General features: G+C 37.2%; 1 protein-coding gene across 1 annotated transcript; it reads right to left on the reverse strand.

Moving 5' to 3' along the window:
* Nucleotides 1–840: 840 nt before the first annotated feature.
* cbx7b (chromobox homolog 7b) lies at nt 841–17,641 on the reverse strand. The gene is made up of 6 exons (XM_023278970.3): nt 17,507–17,641; nt 11,591–11,634; nt 10,483–10,548; nt 10,009–10,075; nt 9,538–9,889; nt 841–7,382 (listed from the first exon to the last, which is right to left on the reverse strand). The coding sequence occupies exons 1-6, from the start codon at nt 17,573–17,575 to the stop codon at nt 7,180–7,182; spliced, it is 801 nt and encodes a 266-aa protein (XP_023134738.1). The 5' UTR covers nt 17,576–17,641; the 3' UTR covers nt 841–7,179.
* Nucleotides 17,642–17,740: the final 99 nt, after the last annotated feature.

Below are 17,740 nucleotides of genomic sequence, written 5' to 3' on the forward strand. Positions count from 1 at the left end.
TTGACTAGTTGGAATATTACCAACAATACTATGTTAAATAAAAAAAATTGTCTTACTAATTTAAATATTTTAAATATTAATATTTAATTTTATTCAATTTTGTTGTGCATTTGTTGCTAAATCCATTTTTTATCTTCCTATGGTTTGCCTTATAGAGCAGTTTGTTTGAAAAGAGCAAAACTATCAAACATCAAAACTATGAATGAACACATATGGAATTACGTAGTTAACAAAAAAGCCGTCATTTATTTTTCAACAGGACAATGACCCCAAACACACCTCCAGGCTATCTAAGGGCTATTTGACCAAGAAGGAGAGTGAAGGAGTGCAGCGTCACATGACCTGGCCTCCACAGTCACCTGACCTAAACCCAGTCCAGATGGTTTGGGATGAGATGGACCATAGAGTGAAGGCAAAAGGGCCAACAAGTGCTCAGCATCTCTGGGAACTCCTTCCAGACTGCTGAAAAACATTTCAGGTGACTACCTCATGAAGCTCATGGAATGCCAAGAGAGTGAAAAGCAGTAATCAAAGCAAAGGGTGGTTATTTTGAAGAATCTAAAATATGAAACATGTTTTGACTTATTTCACATTTTTTTGTTTACTACATGATTCCATTCATAGTTTTAATGCCTTCAGTGAGAATTTACAATGTAAAATAGTCATGAAAATCAAGAAAAACCATTAAATGAGAAGGTGTGTCCAAACTTTTGACTGGTAGTGTATATAAATAAAGTTGTTTTCCCCTCCACTTTGCTGACACCTGTCATGACGTTCAGATGCAAACTGGAAACAAGTTACCTCAGTGACTGGCAACAAGCAAGAGAAGTTTACTAAGAGTGATATTAAACACGAGCAACATTTATTTTAGTATTACCATAGAAATATTCTATACACAATGACACTTCATAGACTGGCGCAGGTAATGTGCAGGGTTACATCACAATAAAGTGCAATAAAGGTTCTTCACTCAGTGGTGGATGAAAGCAGCACAAGCGACCACATTAGGCAACGTCAAATCCAGGCTGCTTGTTTTGTCATGTCCTTTAAATATGGCATCAGCTCAGTGGTCATCACAACCTGTAGAAAACTATCCTGCTCAGTCATCTGTGTGACAAATACACAGGTATCTTTAAAGAATAAATATACATTCAGGTCAATGTAGAAAAATAAGGGTTAAAAAATACGTTTCCCCCTGCTGTCCTGTCCTCTCCTTCAACATCTCCTCGTGTTTCAAGTCTAAACAATGTCAGCGGAGGACGAAGCATCCGGACACACAGAAACTGAATGAGCAGGGACAGTGAGAGACGTTAGCCCTAAACGCTCCACAGAACAGAAACAACTACATTTATGCAACATCAGGCACTTCCATTCCCTGCAGCTTCATTGTCACACAGAGACACTTTTAGGATCAGGAGACTCTGACCCATCATCCTCAGTGTGGGATAAACAACATGCAGACGCCACTGTGGGAGATTCCACAGACATGACACATCACTTCAGCTCCTGTGTTCACTGGGCAGCAGGCCAGCACTGGTTCACAGTTCACTCTTCTAAATCTGACATTTCAGTGTTTCTCCCTGACCGGCTGTTAGATGCTGTTACTCTGCAGTTACAGTTTTAGTTTCGTATCATTTGTCTGTGTTTTGGTCAAATCATTTCTGATTATTCGGTTTTCCAGTCATTGGACAGATAGAGGCAAAGAGATAAAGACCCTCACTCTCTCATTGCACATTTTTAAACTGCAGCTATAACTTTTGTTTTATTTCACATTGCAGAGTTTTAGATTCCTATTTCAGTTAAGTTTAAATGTAATTTGCTCACTTGTCAGAATTCAAGATTTTTCAAGTTTTCATCTCAAATCATTCAATTTTTAGAACAATTTCCCGCTCAATCATGTTTCATTCACCTGAAACTTTTTAGAAACAAATTATGTGCATATTCAGAAAGATATTTGGGAAATTTTAGACTCACATATCAAATACTTTCTGAGATCATTTTATTTATTACTCCGTCAAGGAATGGCAGAGTTATGTGCTGATCGGTGTACGTTTGTCTGTCTGTCTGTTAGCAACATTACTCAAAAACAGACCGACAGATTTGGATGAAATTTTCAGTGAAGGTCAGAAATGACACAAGGACCAAGTGATTAGATTTTGGCAGCAATGAGGCTTATAGTCTGGATCCATGGATTTGTTAAAGATTTCTGTATCATTGCGAGATAGTCATCACTGTAACTATGACAACAAGTGAACACTATCACATGATCACATGATTGCGATCCTACTACAAATCGACCGCTCCAGCCTTATCGGGACTGATCTATCTGAAATGATACAAGGAAGAATTGATTAAATTGTGGGGGTGTTTCTGAGTCCCATCAATTCCCAACGCCCACTATATGTTTAGGTCACACGATTCGGTATCCGTACATAACGTACACATGCATAACACACGCCTGTGCTCAGCGCAAAGTCATTTTGTTTGTGGGTACATCTATATTAAATGACCACATTCTATAGTACCGTGATTTCTGCCACAAATATTTTCAAGATTTCATCTGTCAGAAAAGATACAATGACTGAGCAGCCTTGGTGGAGTGCTGCGCTCTCTGAATGCTTTTCTTGTCTACATTTTAACAGCCTGTCTACCCACTTTCAGCACGGTTTTTGTCCTGCAATGAAATTTCAGTCAATGTTTGAACGACAATATCGCAAGAACTCTTTCACACAAAAGCCTGAAACTTTCACATATTTCACCTGATACCACTGATTTAAAATGTGCAACACTGGACAAGTAGATAAAATAGTCTTTGATGATAGGTAAGTTAAAATATTTTTTTAAAAAAATAGCTGAGCACGCATTAACAAAAAAACTGGTGATGCAAAAGTCAGCTGGTGATATTTTTTGAACCACATGCAGTTACAAATTGAGACATACACAATACTTCTTAACATTGAATATGAGGTCACAAAATTGAAAATAGTTATTTTGAATGAATTTCAGAACTTATTGAGCAGCTATGAAAAGTTGTACCACAGAGACAAAATGGTTTTCAAAGTATAACTAAGAATATAACTTTGTTGTTTATGTGTGCTAAAAGTGGGTTGATGGGCTTTTTAAAAAATATCTTGGAAAGTACTTGATTTATAAATTTACAGTTTCAAAGATACCATTTTAACCCCTTGATGCCTGAATTAATTTACAATTAAATAAAAAATATTTTTTGTGTGTTTTTGCTTTCCAGCTGATGCTAAAATAAGTGGAGATTGTTAATTTATCTATTACACATACAGCAGATATATAATAACAGATATATAATAATTAGGTCCCACTCCGACCCGTCCTACGAGAAACCAGTGCTTGCAAAAGGTTCCAAGGTACGTATTGAATATGCACAAACCGGCACTGGGGGAATGGATACACTATCTTGGCTGCAGTCGGAATGAAAGCGGTATGATGTGAAATCGCGACAATGGGCGTCAAGGGGTTAAATATTCATACATTAAAAGGTTTCAAACAAATCAGAAATGGTTGAGCAGAAGGCCTCTGGTGATTTGAGATGGAATAAGCCTGTATTCGATTAATATATCGGTACAACTGATAACTGATGGTTAATTGGCTGTATGTGTGGTTGTTCATTGCTGTCTATATCTGTTAGCTCTTTGGTAGACTGGCAACCTGTCCAGGGTGAACTCTCTAAGCCAGGGTCAGGATAACGCAGACGCAGCTGATGGATGGTTGCATCCAGGGTCAGGAAAAAACTCTACTTTTCAGTCAGTATCACAGAAGATTCAACGTCCACATTTTCCTGACAGCTGAGCACTGGACTAGGTACATGGATATGTTCCCAGGGAACATTCACTCTTCTTAGTCTGTTATCGATCAAATGCAACGAGGTCTGTTGGTAAAACTCTGCTCGTCGCAACTTCATTAGATGATTGTAAACTGTGAGGAGTTGCCTATTTTATTGAAAGTTCAGGCCGGCCAGCTGATGGTCAGTTAACTGAAAACATTGTCCTTCTGTCAGACTTTGGTGTGTTTTAGAAAAGAGTTGTCTGTCCTGCAAACTTTGTGATTTGTAGTTCAAGTGCTACAGAAGTAATAAAACTAAATGTCTTTGTCTGGCTTTTAGTGGAGAGTTTTATTGTCCGGTAATCTCCTTAATGAGGATTTTCCTTGGGGAGAAACACTGAATCCTTGTCATTCTTGACATGATTTGATCTGATTAAAAGCTACTGAATACTGGTATGTAATATCAAGTATTCGTGACTTTAAAAATCTGCTGGTCAATCTTCAACCCAGTGGACACAAACTCAACAGTGCAATTTCATTATACATTCCGTCATCAAGTCTCTCTACTTTCTAATTTTGGTGCAAGATTCATTTGTCACTGGTATGATGGGCTGTATACTTTGAGATGAAGAACTACGTGTACGGAGACGACTACACTGTCTGTCTTTGCATTGACTGTACTGGAGGAGAAAGGCATGCAGGCGGATCAAATCGTCTCTCGGAGGAGTTTGAAACGCATACAAGACTAAGCCACATGTTGTACAGTAGTAACAGTCTATGTGTTTACAGGTTACAGGTACAGCACTGCGTGTTAGTATGGGACTCACAGCTATTCCCACCTCACCGTAGTCTGCAGTATGTACAAGATCCAGTATGGTTAGTTTAGTGTGAAAGAGAGACAACAAACAGTGGCAGGTTTACATGCACAGAGGACACTTAATATATCTTTACATGATTATTAATATTACCTCCTTAGTATTCTTTACTCCAAGTAACTAAGTACAACTGTTCAAGTGCTGATTTTTAAAACTTCCAGTTTTGTGCTACTTTATATTTTCAAACCACTATACCTAATAGTAAAATAATGTTTAGAGTAAGGATTTTAACCACAGATTATGTATAAAAGATGAACGATGCCCCCAGGTCTGAAAAGTGAAGCCAAAGATAAATGCTGCAAGCTTGCATTCTTTCTAACAACCAGCAGGGGGCGACTGCTCTCTGTGTAAAAAGAAGTGAGGCTGTATAGAATCTGTAAGAAAATGACCCTGCTTCTCCTTGATTTATTACCTCCACAAACATTTTCCTAATGAGTTTATGAACTCAATTATTAGTTTCAAGTCTGCTTCAATGCAGCATGAAGTTCATTTGGTAAATTATGTTTCCATTTAGATTAAAACAGACAATAAATGGGAACATTTTAAGGTGGGGTTACCTTATGATCAACAAGTCACTAACGTGTGTGTTGTACTCGAGTCTCAGTTCGATTGTCCCTTAAGTCACATGTGGTTTCAAAAGAGCACGACGACGATGGCCAAATTCCAAACTCAAGCCTTTATAATGTCAGTCCACAATCTGGTGAATGACGTCACAGTAACTACATTCATCATTTATATACCGTCTTTCAAGACTGAAATTCATGTGAGCTCATTTAGTCTGCTAATCTGACATGGCAAAATGATGCTCAATCTGTTAAGTGATTTAAGGTACCTGGTGGAGTTTCCTCTAGCTTTAGGAAGAAATGTTTTGAGGAGGAGGTTTCTTCTTGTATCTAATACAGATGCATGAACATGAACAAACTCGCACATGAGGGCTGAACAATTCATTTCAATCAAAATCTCAATTTGAAACAATGCAATCGCAAGAGGCTGTAATATTGAATAAGATGTGGCTATTAAATAATAAGACTAATGCTGTATTTTAGTTTCATTTAATTCAAGCAGATTAAAACTTCTAAAGGCTGTTAATGCTTGTCCATTGATCAGTGTTTACTATGTGGTTCAGGCAGGCACGCTGTGGTTCGACTGACGTAAGCTCAGTTTAATTATTTAACAGCCACATCTCAGACATTTTGCAGATCCAGGGTTTAAACTGCTGTGTCAGTAGTTTCATAAAGTCATACCATTCTCTTTGTGTGAATCACACTTTTGGTGGTGTCTCTTGTGGTAATGTGCCATCACATTGTACACGATGAATACTGAACTGAAGCTTGACTTTAGAAGACTATATGTTAAATTAAATCCCAACATCTGTCAGAAAAATCATGATTAGATATTTTCAACAAATTGTCCAGACCTATTGCACACATTCATCCACATGCATGTGAGACACACTCATGCAGCTGGTTTCTATTCCACTGATTTACAAGTGGAGGTAATGGACAAAAAAAAAAAAAACTTACCAGTAAATGAAAGAAAGCTGTCAGATGCAAATCCAGATGTTACTACTGTAAAATAACTGTCTATTCAAATGGTTTAAGTCAAAATAAAAAAATGTATCTTCACATAATTTAGTTAACCTTAAGGAAAGAAACTAAACTTAAGTGATCATGATTGCTTTAAAGAAAATCTACAGGGTACCTTTAAGGTGGAAATGTTAATTATTTGCATTTTTTCCACCAATACCAATTCTACAATTCCAAGATTTCTTAGTGAGTGTGAGAGTTGTGGCTCTCAAAACCCACTTAATGATGTGTCCTGTTTAAGGTCAGAGGAAATGACTTCACCAGCTCATGTTTTAAATTCTTTGACAACTAAAGATTCCAGCGGCTGACGCTATCTGTCTGCTAGCTTTCATTCTGCTAATTCAGTACTATTCTTAGACAAAGTCTGCGCCTTCTTCACATTTGGTTCTCTGCCTTTGGGGGTTGCACATTTTGTTTTACAGATAAAACAAAGCCAAAACAGATTAATCCAGTATTTAGTGTTGTGATAAACATTACTGTCGCTTCACCAGATGTTTCGGTTAAAACTGTTACCAAATCAGTTCCTCTCTGTGGAGGAAATGTCATTTGAACTAACTACAGATTGCAGTTGGCTGTTTGTCTTTTTCCATTTTCTTTGGTCACCAAGAGAAGTAACAACCAGTTACAGGTATCTGACGCCATTTGAATTCAGGAAAGTCAATTCTGCTGCATGAAGTGATCAGATCAACCTAAATAAGACACTCCCTGGAGCTCAGTTTATACTCAGGTGACTCTGTGCATGTAAACATACCACTCACCAAGCTGGAAGTAGCTAGCAATGGAGGAGCAGAGAGAGAGAGAGAGGGAAAAGTGGAGTGAAAACACCAAACCCTCGACCACCGTTCACACACTGTGATTAAGTCAGTGCCTCCGCCTCCCTCTCACGGTGCCTTCACTGCCCGCCTGCTCCCACCACAGTGCCTTCACACCTCCAGGCCCCAGTCTCTGAAGAACCCTTTGGCCACTCTTGACTCTCGGAAAGTCACTGTGAGGGAGTTGAGGGTGACGTCTGTGACCGTCACCTCTCCTGGACCGATGACGGGTCTCCAGACGTCGTCCAGCTTTTCTGCTGTAGTAACCTGGACCGGTCTGACGGCGGAGCTCCAGTCGTCTGTCCTCTCCTGCCCTGATTGAGGTGAGGATGTTGAGAGAGAAAGATGGAGGGAGAAACGGGTCAAGTTGCAGTCAGACAGCAATTGCATCAAGTCCATCACTTGTGTTCTGTTATTGAGTTAAGATCTCTTGACTGACCTGGATCTCTGCTCTGATACATGTTCTAAATTGACAAAGGCAGACAAGATGCAGCAGGAACAGACAGCTATTAGATTTATACAGAAGACAGATGTACTTCATTATGTACACCTCATTATTATTTTGTGGAGACTTACAGATGGCTTAACTTTAAATTATCGCCTACATGAAGTCCATAAATTTTACATATGTTAACCATGCCGTCATCAGTATCATCAGATAATCTGTAACTCACTTTGCTCATTTGTCATTCAAAAACAGCAAATAAATGTATTTCCTGTCTTTGTTTCAAAACCAAAAATGGAAAAACCATTTCAGGTTTCAGAATTAAAAAAAACAATAAAAACACAGTCTATTAATTTTTGTGTTTCTTTGTATGAATCTGAATATCAGAAGCCACAGGCTTTTTTGTTTTCCAAATTTAAACCAAGAACAGTTTATTTTTCTTTTTTTTTTTTTTTTGGTTACCAGAGAAAAAAAAGATAAAACTCAAGTCCAGTATTGGGTTTTGCTAATTATTTTTTTGATTAAAAGCCAGCCTGATAGAAAAGCTATTCTGGAAAAGTGAAACATTATACAAGCACAGGCAACGATGTCATTTCTTTTTGTCTTTTTGGTTGCGACACAAAAAAAGGAATCGTGTCAAAAGTGGACTGTTTTTGATTGTTTTTTAATTTTTAAATTCCGACACCTAAAACTATTTTTCTGCTTTTGGTTGGAAACAGAAATTTACAAAAAAAGTCATAGTTAAATTATATAATTATTACAAATTACCCAATGACATGCAGACCTAAGAGACTGTGAGGTTGTACTCTACTTTAAGGAGACTTCCTCCAAATTTTCCATTTCAACATTCTAAAGTGTTAATCAAATATCAATTGATTGATTGATAGATAGATAGATAGATAGAGACACAGACAGACAGACAGACAGACAGACAGACAGACAGACAGACAGACAGACAGACAGACAGACAGACAGACAGACAGACAGACAGACAGACAGATAGATAGATACTAGAATTACTGTTATAATTACCACAAGATTTTAGCTGTAGCTACTGTAATTCATAACAATCAACGAACACCAAACCCTGTCAAGTTCAAAGCATGGCACATAAAAAAAGTGCGCAACAGAGAAAAGCAACACCATCTCTGTGTATAGAAAACCAATGCCTGTACTCGTAATATTTTCTCCTAGCATATTAAATATAGTACCAGTCAAAAGTTTGGACACACCTTCTCATTCAGTGGTTTGTGTTTAATTATTTTATACATTGTAGATTAACACTGAAGACATCAAAACTATAAAAGAATACATATGGAATTATGTTGTAAACAAAAAGTGTTCATCTTTAGTATTAATCTATAATGTACAAAACAATACAAATAAATAAAAAGCATTGAATGAGAAGGTGTGTCCAAACTTTTGACCGGTAGTATATTTAATATTAAGTTCTTGTTCCCCCAGATTTTGTGGTCTGTTTTATAATGAGGATAGAAAGTGAGCTCAGTCCACTGAAAGAAAGATGAAGGCTGCTTTACTCAGAAATTGTAGACTTTTTATTGTTTGGATAATTAACTGATTAAACCCTAACTTGACTGCAGTTAAAAGGCATTTGTGTCGTGTACATGCAGCTCTACATAAGAGTGTGTGTTTAGTTGCATGTTGCACTTCTTGTCTTGCTTTTTAGTGACATAAAGATCATAAAGATTTTGGGCTTCGTTGGCCTCCTGCTCCAAACGCCATGAAAAACATCAAAATCTATGCTTTTCATAGAAACCCTGTTTAACACGGAGACTAGAGTAACTGTCACCTTACATTTATATGCAAAACAGCATCTTTAATGAGTCTATATTTGCAATTTGCATGATTTGCTCTTTAATCAGCTCAGAATGAGGCACCTTCAATGCTTTTGGTTGGATGCCCAGTGAAAGAAGCTGTGCATATGAGGAGGTTGACAAAGAGTCAAGTGAAACTGGGTCGAGGTGGTGATTAGTGTCCACTGGCTGACCGACTGACACACTTACCATTTAAAACGCTGTCTCTCATCTTTGCTGTCTCCTTCTGAGCCTCCTCCTCCTCTTCTCTATCTTCATCATCTTCTGCATTGTTCTCCTCCTCCTCTTCCTCCTCTTCCTCGTCTCCCCACCCTTCCCAGTCCTCTTGTGTGGGACTTGGAGAGTTGGAGTTAAGGCATCTGAACTGCGACCTACTACTTTTCTGATGTGCCAGATGTGGGTGAGGGTCCCGCCTGTGGACACTGTATGGCTGATCCTCATCTTCGGAAACCAGAGAGCGAGTCAGGGAGAGTCTCAGGCGAGGCGGAGGTTTCTCTGGAGTCTTGTGAGCGCTGCGGAGATCCATGGTGTAGACGGTGTTCTGAATCAAGATCAAACAGAACAATAAGGCTTGAAAATACGGCACAGAGCACCAGAACCGCACAGGAGCCAACAAATGAAAAGCGGTTAGATTTTTTTAAACTGAATTCCAAACTTTACCTCCAAAAGGAGTCTTTTGGCTTTGGATCCTTTCCTCCTGTGACCCACAGCTCGGTCTCTCTGTTCTCTAGAAAAGCCAAGCAGCAGCAAAATGTCTTATAAACATGCATTAACTGACTTGCTGTGTGGACATGAAAGTAAGGTTCCTGTCTTCCCCATAGAAACGACAAAACTCAAACTTCACTGTGTGTCAGTTTGTTTCAAATGAAAGACATTGTCGGGAAAAAGGAAGGAACAGTAAACACGAATTACTATTAATCCACCAGAAAACAGTGAAGCCTTGTCAGCAGGGGGTACAGGCAACAATCCAACAACCTACAACACATGCTAATTCCAGATGGAGAGAAGGCCTGGATCTGGGTCTGCTGAGTCATGATCTCTTCATGATTAATTCAATTTAAGAAGAAAGGTTTACTCTGCACATTCTTGCCCCATTATGTGTCAAACAGTCTTACATGTTGAGTGGGGCCTTACTTCTCTTCGAAGGCCTGCACCAAGCGCTGGTCCAGGATGTGCTCCTCAGGCTCCCAGGTGCTGTATCTGGAAGAGGTCACAAAGACATAAATGAAAGCTTTGTTCATTTTTCTGTGAACTCCATCATTAAATCAGTCTGTTTATTAACATGGAATGATTTAACATTCTCCGTTAAAATGTTGGCTCAATCTTCTTCATTAGAGGTGGGTGTATCCTCTACAGCAGGGGTGTCAAACATGCGGCCCACGGGCCAAAACCGGCCCGTCAAAGGGTCCAATCTGGCCCACGAGACGACTTTGTAAAGTGTAAAAATTACAGAGAAGACATCACCTGCAAATTTTAAATTTGTAAAACTATGAATTTAAAATATTTTTGAGACTATAAGTTGTTTTAATCATAAAGTAAAATACTAGATTGCTCATTTCTTGCTTTTGTCATTTTGTCTCATTTTTGTCATTTTATGTCTCATATTTGTAACATTTCGTCTTATTTTTGTAGTTTGTTTTGTCATTTTTGTCTGGCTTTTGTTGTTTTGATCATAAAGTAAAATACTATATCGTTCAGTTCCAGGTACCTGTGACAGAATGTTTTGTTCCTTTGTAGACACACTGTGATCTGTGAGTTTTAAAGTGTAAATGATAAACTAAGTCATAATGTTGTTGAAATTTAACTTATTTTTCTTAAGAAATTACAGGTTGCTCATGATGTTTTGTAAAAAGATAGTTCCTTAAATGTGAACAATTTCAGAGTGTACTTTTTTGTACTAAGACAAAGGGAAGAAGTTGGATTTGTTGTTATTTATAGGTTATTATGCTGTGATTTTACTGGTCCGGCCCACTTGAGATCAAATTAGGTTGAACTAAAATGAGTTTGACACCTCTGCTCTACAACAAGTCAACCACTCACTACTTTTAAATCACACTATGTGGAAAAAGGAAACTTTTAAGAATCTTGAGAGTTCTAATTAAAATAATTCCTTAATTTGTCCAAGGTACTTTTCTGTGCGTATGTGTAATTTGTTGTACATACACATTTGAATATGAGGCACATTTGTATTTTCATTTTAATGTATCCATCCAGCCTTCAGTAACTAAGGTTACATACTTACTTTGGAGGCCATCCTTTCCATTTGAGCAGATACTCCACGTTTCCCTGTGGACACACATGTATATGTAAAGTTATACATGTTCTAAATGTCAACTAGCCCATTCTGTATAACACAATTTTCTGTTTTTCTGGCAACTCACTATCATTGTGCTATAATAGGTATTTCTTTAAACCAATCTCAACCGGCTTTAAGCAAAGGGATGCAGCTTCAATGTTCCCACAAAATATTACAAGCTTGAATTGTTGTGGTGGAAGATTTTCATGTGGAGAGATGAGCACTGTCATTAAATTGCATAATCCATGGCAACAAACTAGCAGAGCTGCTTTACTGCACGATCCAAATCCTCTGCGAAACTCTGTATTTTCAGTGTGGTAGGTTGCAGCCTGGTTGTTGTTGTTTCCCGTGAGGAAACTAGTCACACAGAGGCAGCAATAGGGGAGGACAAAGCCACCTTGTTTCATTTTCACAGCCTGAAAAGGTAAATCGGCCACTGATTTATAGGGGTGAGAAGAAATGAGCAACTTACCATGTGATACCATCACAATACGTCACCCATGATAACAACAGTATCATGATACAGCAACTCTGTACTACACAGTGCATGACAATCCTCTCTGATGCAACATGATGTCTGTGTGACTGAAGAAGGAAAACTTTACTGTGTCAGTTCAGTTAATTAGCTCTCTGATTTGGTTTCTACCACTGTTTGCTTTTTTCTCCCCATTTCTTCATCTTCACCGTAGGTCTGTTAACTTCTGTTCACTTCAACCACATTCATCTAGTAATGGCCCCCAGTGACTCATGGTGGTCAAACTGGGCAAGGGAATCTGCTTAGAACGCTTTTATGTTTTAATAAAAATATCAGTATTTGGCAGCAGTGCATCAATAATACATTGCAAGTGGAGGTGATACAATTATTACTCCACCAAGGAACGCAGCGGAGTTATGTAGAATAGAACAGAATAGAATAGAATAGAATAGAATAGAATAGAATAGAATAGAATAGAATAGAATAGAATAGAATAGAATAGAATAGAATAGAATGGAATAGAATAGAATAGAATAGCTTTATTGTCATCATACATGTGGGGATGATGAAAATATAAGTAGCTGCCACTGGACGGTGGAACTGAAACAAGCTAAATTAATGACAATAAGAAAATCAAAGGTACATATAAAACAAAACTATGTTAAGAATTCCAACATACGCAAAAGAGGCAAGATATATACAATACAGTGAGGAGGTAATGAGATCAAATAAAGACCAATAAAATAGAACAAATATAGGCAGGAGATTGCACGTAAGCAGCATTATTAAAAGCGACACTGTGCGTTATTGTTTAGAGTTCAGAAGTCTGATGGATTTTGGGTAAAAACTGTTTCTCAGCCTGTTTGTCCTGCATTTTAAGGATCTTATGTGACAATTGGTGTACGTTTGTCTGTTTCTTTCTGTGCGCAACATTGCTCAAAAATGGACTAACAGATTTGGGAGACATTTTCAGGTTAGGTCAGAAATGACACGAGGACCAACTGATTAGATGTTGGCAGTGATGCTTACAGTCTAGATCCACGGATTTGTTACAGATTTCTGTATCACTGTGAGATAGCGTCACGGTGTCGCTGTAACTATGACAACAATTGAACACTACGTCAGCTGCCTGCTGACGATCACATGATTGTGATCCTACTACAAATCCACCATTGCGGACCACAAATTTTTTTAAAGATTTCATCCATCGGAAATGATACAATGACTGAGCAGCCTTACTGTGCTCTCTGAGTGCTTTTTCTTGTTGCTATAGCGATATTTTCTGCCACCTCCACTAACTTATGGGAAAAAAAGCACGTAGTAAAGGAAAATCTGAAAAACAAAAATAACTTTGTGAGTATGAACCCCTTTGAAATCCATCAAACTCAATCTGTCACAGATGCCTAGTTTTGATAAGACATGAAGGAATACGTTGTTTTTTGTTGGTTTTTTTTGCAACATCCTCTGCATTTAAACAGATTTAACTCACTGGTCTACTAGATGGGATATCTGAAACACAACAGGTTAGATTCAATTTTATTGGGTGGTTCTGGTGAAAATGTCAAACTCTGAGTGACTGTAACTTCTGCAACACTGATTTGGATTTTATTGAAGCCTTTACGGTGATACATCTGGTTAATTACTGGCCAAAGGATGCCTACATCTTCTGTGGGCGATGACCAGTTTACTTGTCTCCTCTTGTGTGTATTTTCAGATTAATCTGAGTGACTGATTTACAAATATACAAATATATGAATAATGTAGTAAAGCTTCATTGAAAACCTAACTGATCACTATATAATGTAACATGGGCTATTCACACCTGCATTTACTAATCTATTTCATGTCTGTACTCAGTATAATCATGCTGTTGGAGTCTGCAGTTCATATGTGGGAAGATGTTGCCATGCCATCAGACAGTGTCTATAATTAACATGTCATTGAAATGTACTGTATGCTTTCCATAGACTAGCCAAGCCCCTCAGTTAGTCATCCTCACTGACATCATCCAATAACAACTTCCCAGCACTAAAAGGTATTCTCAGTGGGTGAAGCCACCACTTTTCCCGACTTCATGTTACTCACCCACTTCCCCATATTCAGTGAAAAGAGGAATGTCCTGCATTAACAGCACTCTATGTGCTAGGCTCTAATTAATAGACCTAAAGAGCCATATTTGCCATAACCTGCGACATAAATCACATAAATATATCATCATATGAAGCCTGTAATTATTATGCACTGACAGGGTAGTCTGTATTTTCATGCATCGGTGCAAAGATGAGTTCATCACTGTGTACTCCAGTACATCTGGATTTGGGTTTGACTTAAAAATATCATTCAAGTTCAGTCATACAACTCTGACTGAATTATCAGAGTGTCAAACAGTATTTCACATACAGGTGACTGTAAATGAGTACATGTGTCTCACTTAGATGAAGAGAAACAGTCCACTGAAAACCACATGCACTTTAAACACCACAGTGGTCTAAAATTGGCCTGTGTACATTCTGTATCTACTTTCACTTCTGAAGCTTATCTCTCAGCTTCATGTCAAATCATCTGTACTGAGCATACACAAATTTATATGAAGTAAATCCCCATTACAACACTAATAAAACAGGATGATGGGGCTGCCAAAAATTCCTCTATGCAGCAAAATCAATTATTGCTTTAGCTTGTTCTTCATGAAAATATGTTACAAAACATTAGCTGCTATTTGAGCAGTTTCAATCTTGGCATTAATTAACAGAAAATGCTGTTAAACAGTATGTTTAATATGCAGTTATAATTTTATCTGTTGCCAATATGCTTACTCAAAGAGAATCTTTGTATTTGCTGGGTCTTTCATTGATAATTTTGCAATGTCTAAAAATTTAATTTTTAATTTGTCAGAGTATATAATACTGTTTATTTCTAACCTTAAGATATAAGTTAGTTAGATTAATTTGTATTATATGCAACATATTAGGCTCTTAGCCCTAATAAACGAGTTAGTCACTAACCAAAAATTTGTCAGGAAGTGTATAAATTAGTCAAGTAATTTGTTGAGTACTGCTGTACAGTCTTTGCTCTAATGATTAAGTTGGATAAATCTGTATGATATAAGACATTGTTGGGCCTTAACCTCAATATATAAAATGGCCAGGTAAATTTTTAAAATAGTTTTTGTAGGGTTTTACCCATATTATTTAAATTACTCTGGTAAATTACATAATAAACAATATTGTAGGGTCTCACCGTTTGCAACTGTAATATTCAAATTACTCAAGTGAATTTAGATAATAATTAATATTGTAGGATCTTAACCTTAACATTGAAATCAGCAAAAAAAAAGTCCACGCATATAGTATTGAATTGATTTTATATATATAATACCTTGCATTATTTGAGACTTTTTATATTTATTTAGCTTATATATATATATATATATATTTTTTTTTTTAATATATATATATATATATTATTTATTTTTTTTTCTTGTATATCTTATTCTTATTATTCTTATTATTTTGGTCTGGAACAGGTGCACAATACATTTCACTGCACATTATACTATGTATAATTGTGTTTGTGATAAATAAATGAATCTTGAATCTGGTCTTAACCATAACAATTAAGTAAATATATTGGGTATAGTGAGTCAAGAAATTAGTTTTTTATTTAATATTGTAGGGTATCAACTTTTTATTATTATTATTATTATTATTATTATTATTATTATTATTATTATTATTATTATTATTTTTATTTTTATTTTATTTTTTTTTATTGGTCAGGTAAATTTCTTTTATTTAGTTTTATTAGGGCCTTATAAAATAATATTTACATTTTTAAATTAAATTCACATAACAAATAATACTGTAGGGTCTCCAACTTAACATCTATAATAGTCACGTGTGTTTCCTATAACCTTTGTAGGGGCTGAACTGTAATATATAAACTATTCTGGTAAATTCACACTATAAATACTATTGTAGGGTTTTTACAATATACTTGATTCAGTCTGGCAATTTTGTAAATTAAATTTTATCATATTTTATTGTATTTTATATGATGTCACTATACAGCTGTTCAAACCATAATATTTAAATTAATCTCATAAATTCGCATTATAAACAATACTGTTGGGTCTTAAACTTAATTTAAAAGACAGACATTGAATTTATATTTTTAAAAATTTTTGCAGGGGTTGAACTGTAATATATAAATTATTAGTCAGGTAAATTTATATTTTCTAAATTTTTGTAGGGAATGAACTGTAATATGTAAATTATTCTGGCAAATTGACATTATAAATACTATTGTAGGGCTTTTACTATATATTTGATTGAGTTTGGCAAATTTTTCTATTACATTTTATTATTTATTACTCCGCCAAGGAACGTAGTGGAGTTATGTGGCAATTGGTGTACGTTTGTCTGTTTATCTGTGCACAACATTACTCAAAAACGGACGAACGGATTTGGATGAAATTTTCAGGGAAGCCTAGAAATGACACAAGGACCAACTCATTAGACTTTGGCAGTGATGCTGCTTATAGTTTAGATTCACAGATTTGTTAAAGATTTCTGTAGCGTTGCGAGATAGCGGGACGGCGTCACTGTAACTATGACTATGAGGAACACTAGGTCAGCTACCCTCTGATGATCACATGATTGCGATCCTACTACAAATTGCCCACTGTTGACTTTTCAGGACTTATCCGGACTTATGTTGTTGTACAGTTATGTTGTTGTACAGTTGTTTTAACCACAATAGTTCAATTACTCTGATAAATTCACTTTATAAGTAGTATCTTAATCTTAATATTTCAACTTGTTGGGTATTTTTAAACATCATTCTTACAGTATTTCTCTACTAAAGCAGCGTGGCTCAGCAGCTGTTGATTTAAATGTGTTATACAAATAATGGTGACTTTACTTTCTTCCTTTGCATGTGAAACCTCTTGTTTTTAATGCCAGTGGTGTCCTTGAGGGGCCCCTCTTGGCGCTGCGGCTCACAGCGCCTATCTTCGCCACTGCACATGTCAACACAATACGGTAACTTAAACCTAATTAGCAGCCAAACGGGCCTAAAACAAGGTGCCGTGTTGACAACGTGCCTCCTCCTGATGTTTGACGCGAACACCTGACTCTCTGAGCGGCAGAGCGACGACAACAGAGTCCACGCTGCGTTAAAGAGACATCCTCGTGTATCCCGCCCCCTTCACAGCCCGCAATTAGATAACCAGATTAGTAGCGCAGCACTCTTCATTTAATCTCCAGCTTTCATTAGCATCCAAAGTAGCATCCTCCGCTCCCAACAACGCGTCTTCTTCAACCGCTCGTCATCCCCCGCGGCGACACGCACTCACAAATTAGGGCAAAGAAATGTGAAACCCTCACCTTTCTAACTCTTTTCTTGACGATGGATTCCACGGCGAACACTTGCTCTCCAATCGCCGACAGCTCCATCTGTGCGGCTTCAACTGTCAAAGTAGCGTCCTGCTGCTCCACAAAGTAAGCTAACGATAACTGCTGATGACACGGCTGCCTCCGTCCGCCGCTCCGCTCAGCCGCCGCGGTGTGTTTACCTCCCGCACACGCACTTCACGGGCCCATTTGTCCACACACACTTCC

This window comes from Amphiprion ocellaris, chromosome 18, assembly GCF_022539595.1.
Source record: "Amphiprion ocellaris isolate individual 3 ecotype Okinawa chromosome 18, ASM2253959v1, whole genome shotgun sequence".
NCBI lineage: Eukaryota > Metazoa > Chordata > Actinopteri > Pomacentridae > Amphiprion > Amphiprion ocellaris.

What these genes read in the sequence shown, in the direction of transcription:
- cbx7b (XM_023278970.3), bottom strand. Translation starts at nt 17,575, where the DNA reads ATGGAGCTGTCGGCGATTGGAGAGCAAGTGTTCGCCGTGGAATCCATC. An exon ending in TCAAGAAAAGAGTTAGAAAG is followed by an intron (nt 11,635 to 17,506) that starts GTGAGGGTTTCA and finishes GTGTGTCCACAG; the next exon opens with GGAAACGTGGAGTATCTGCT. An exon ending in TGGAAAGGATGGCCTCCAAA is followed by an intron (nt 10,549 to 11,590) that starts GTAAGTATGTAA and finishes GACCTCTTCCAG; the next exon opens with ATACAGCACCTGGGAGCCTG.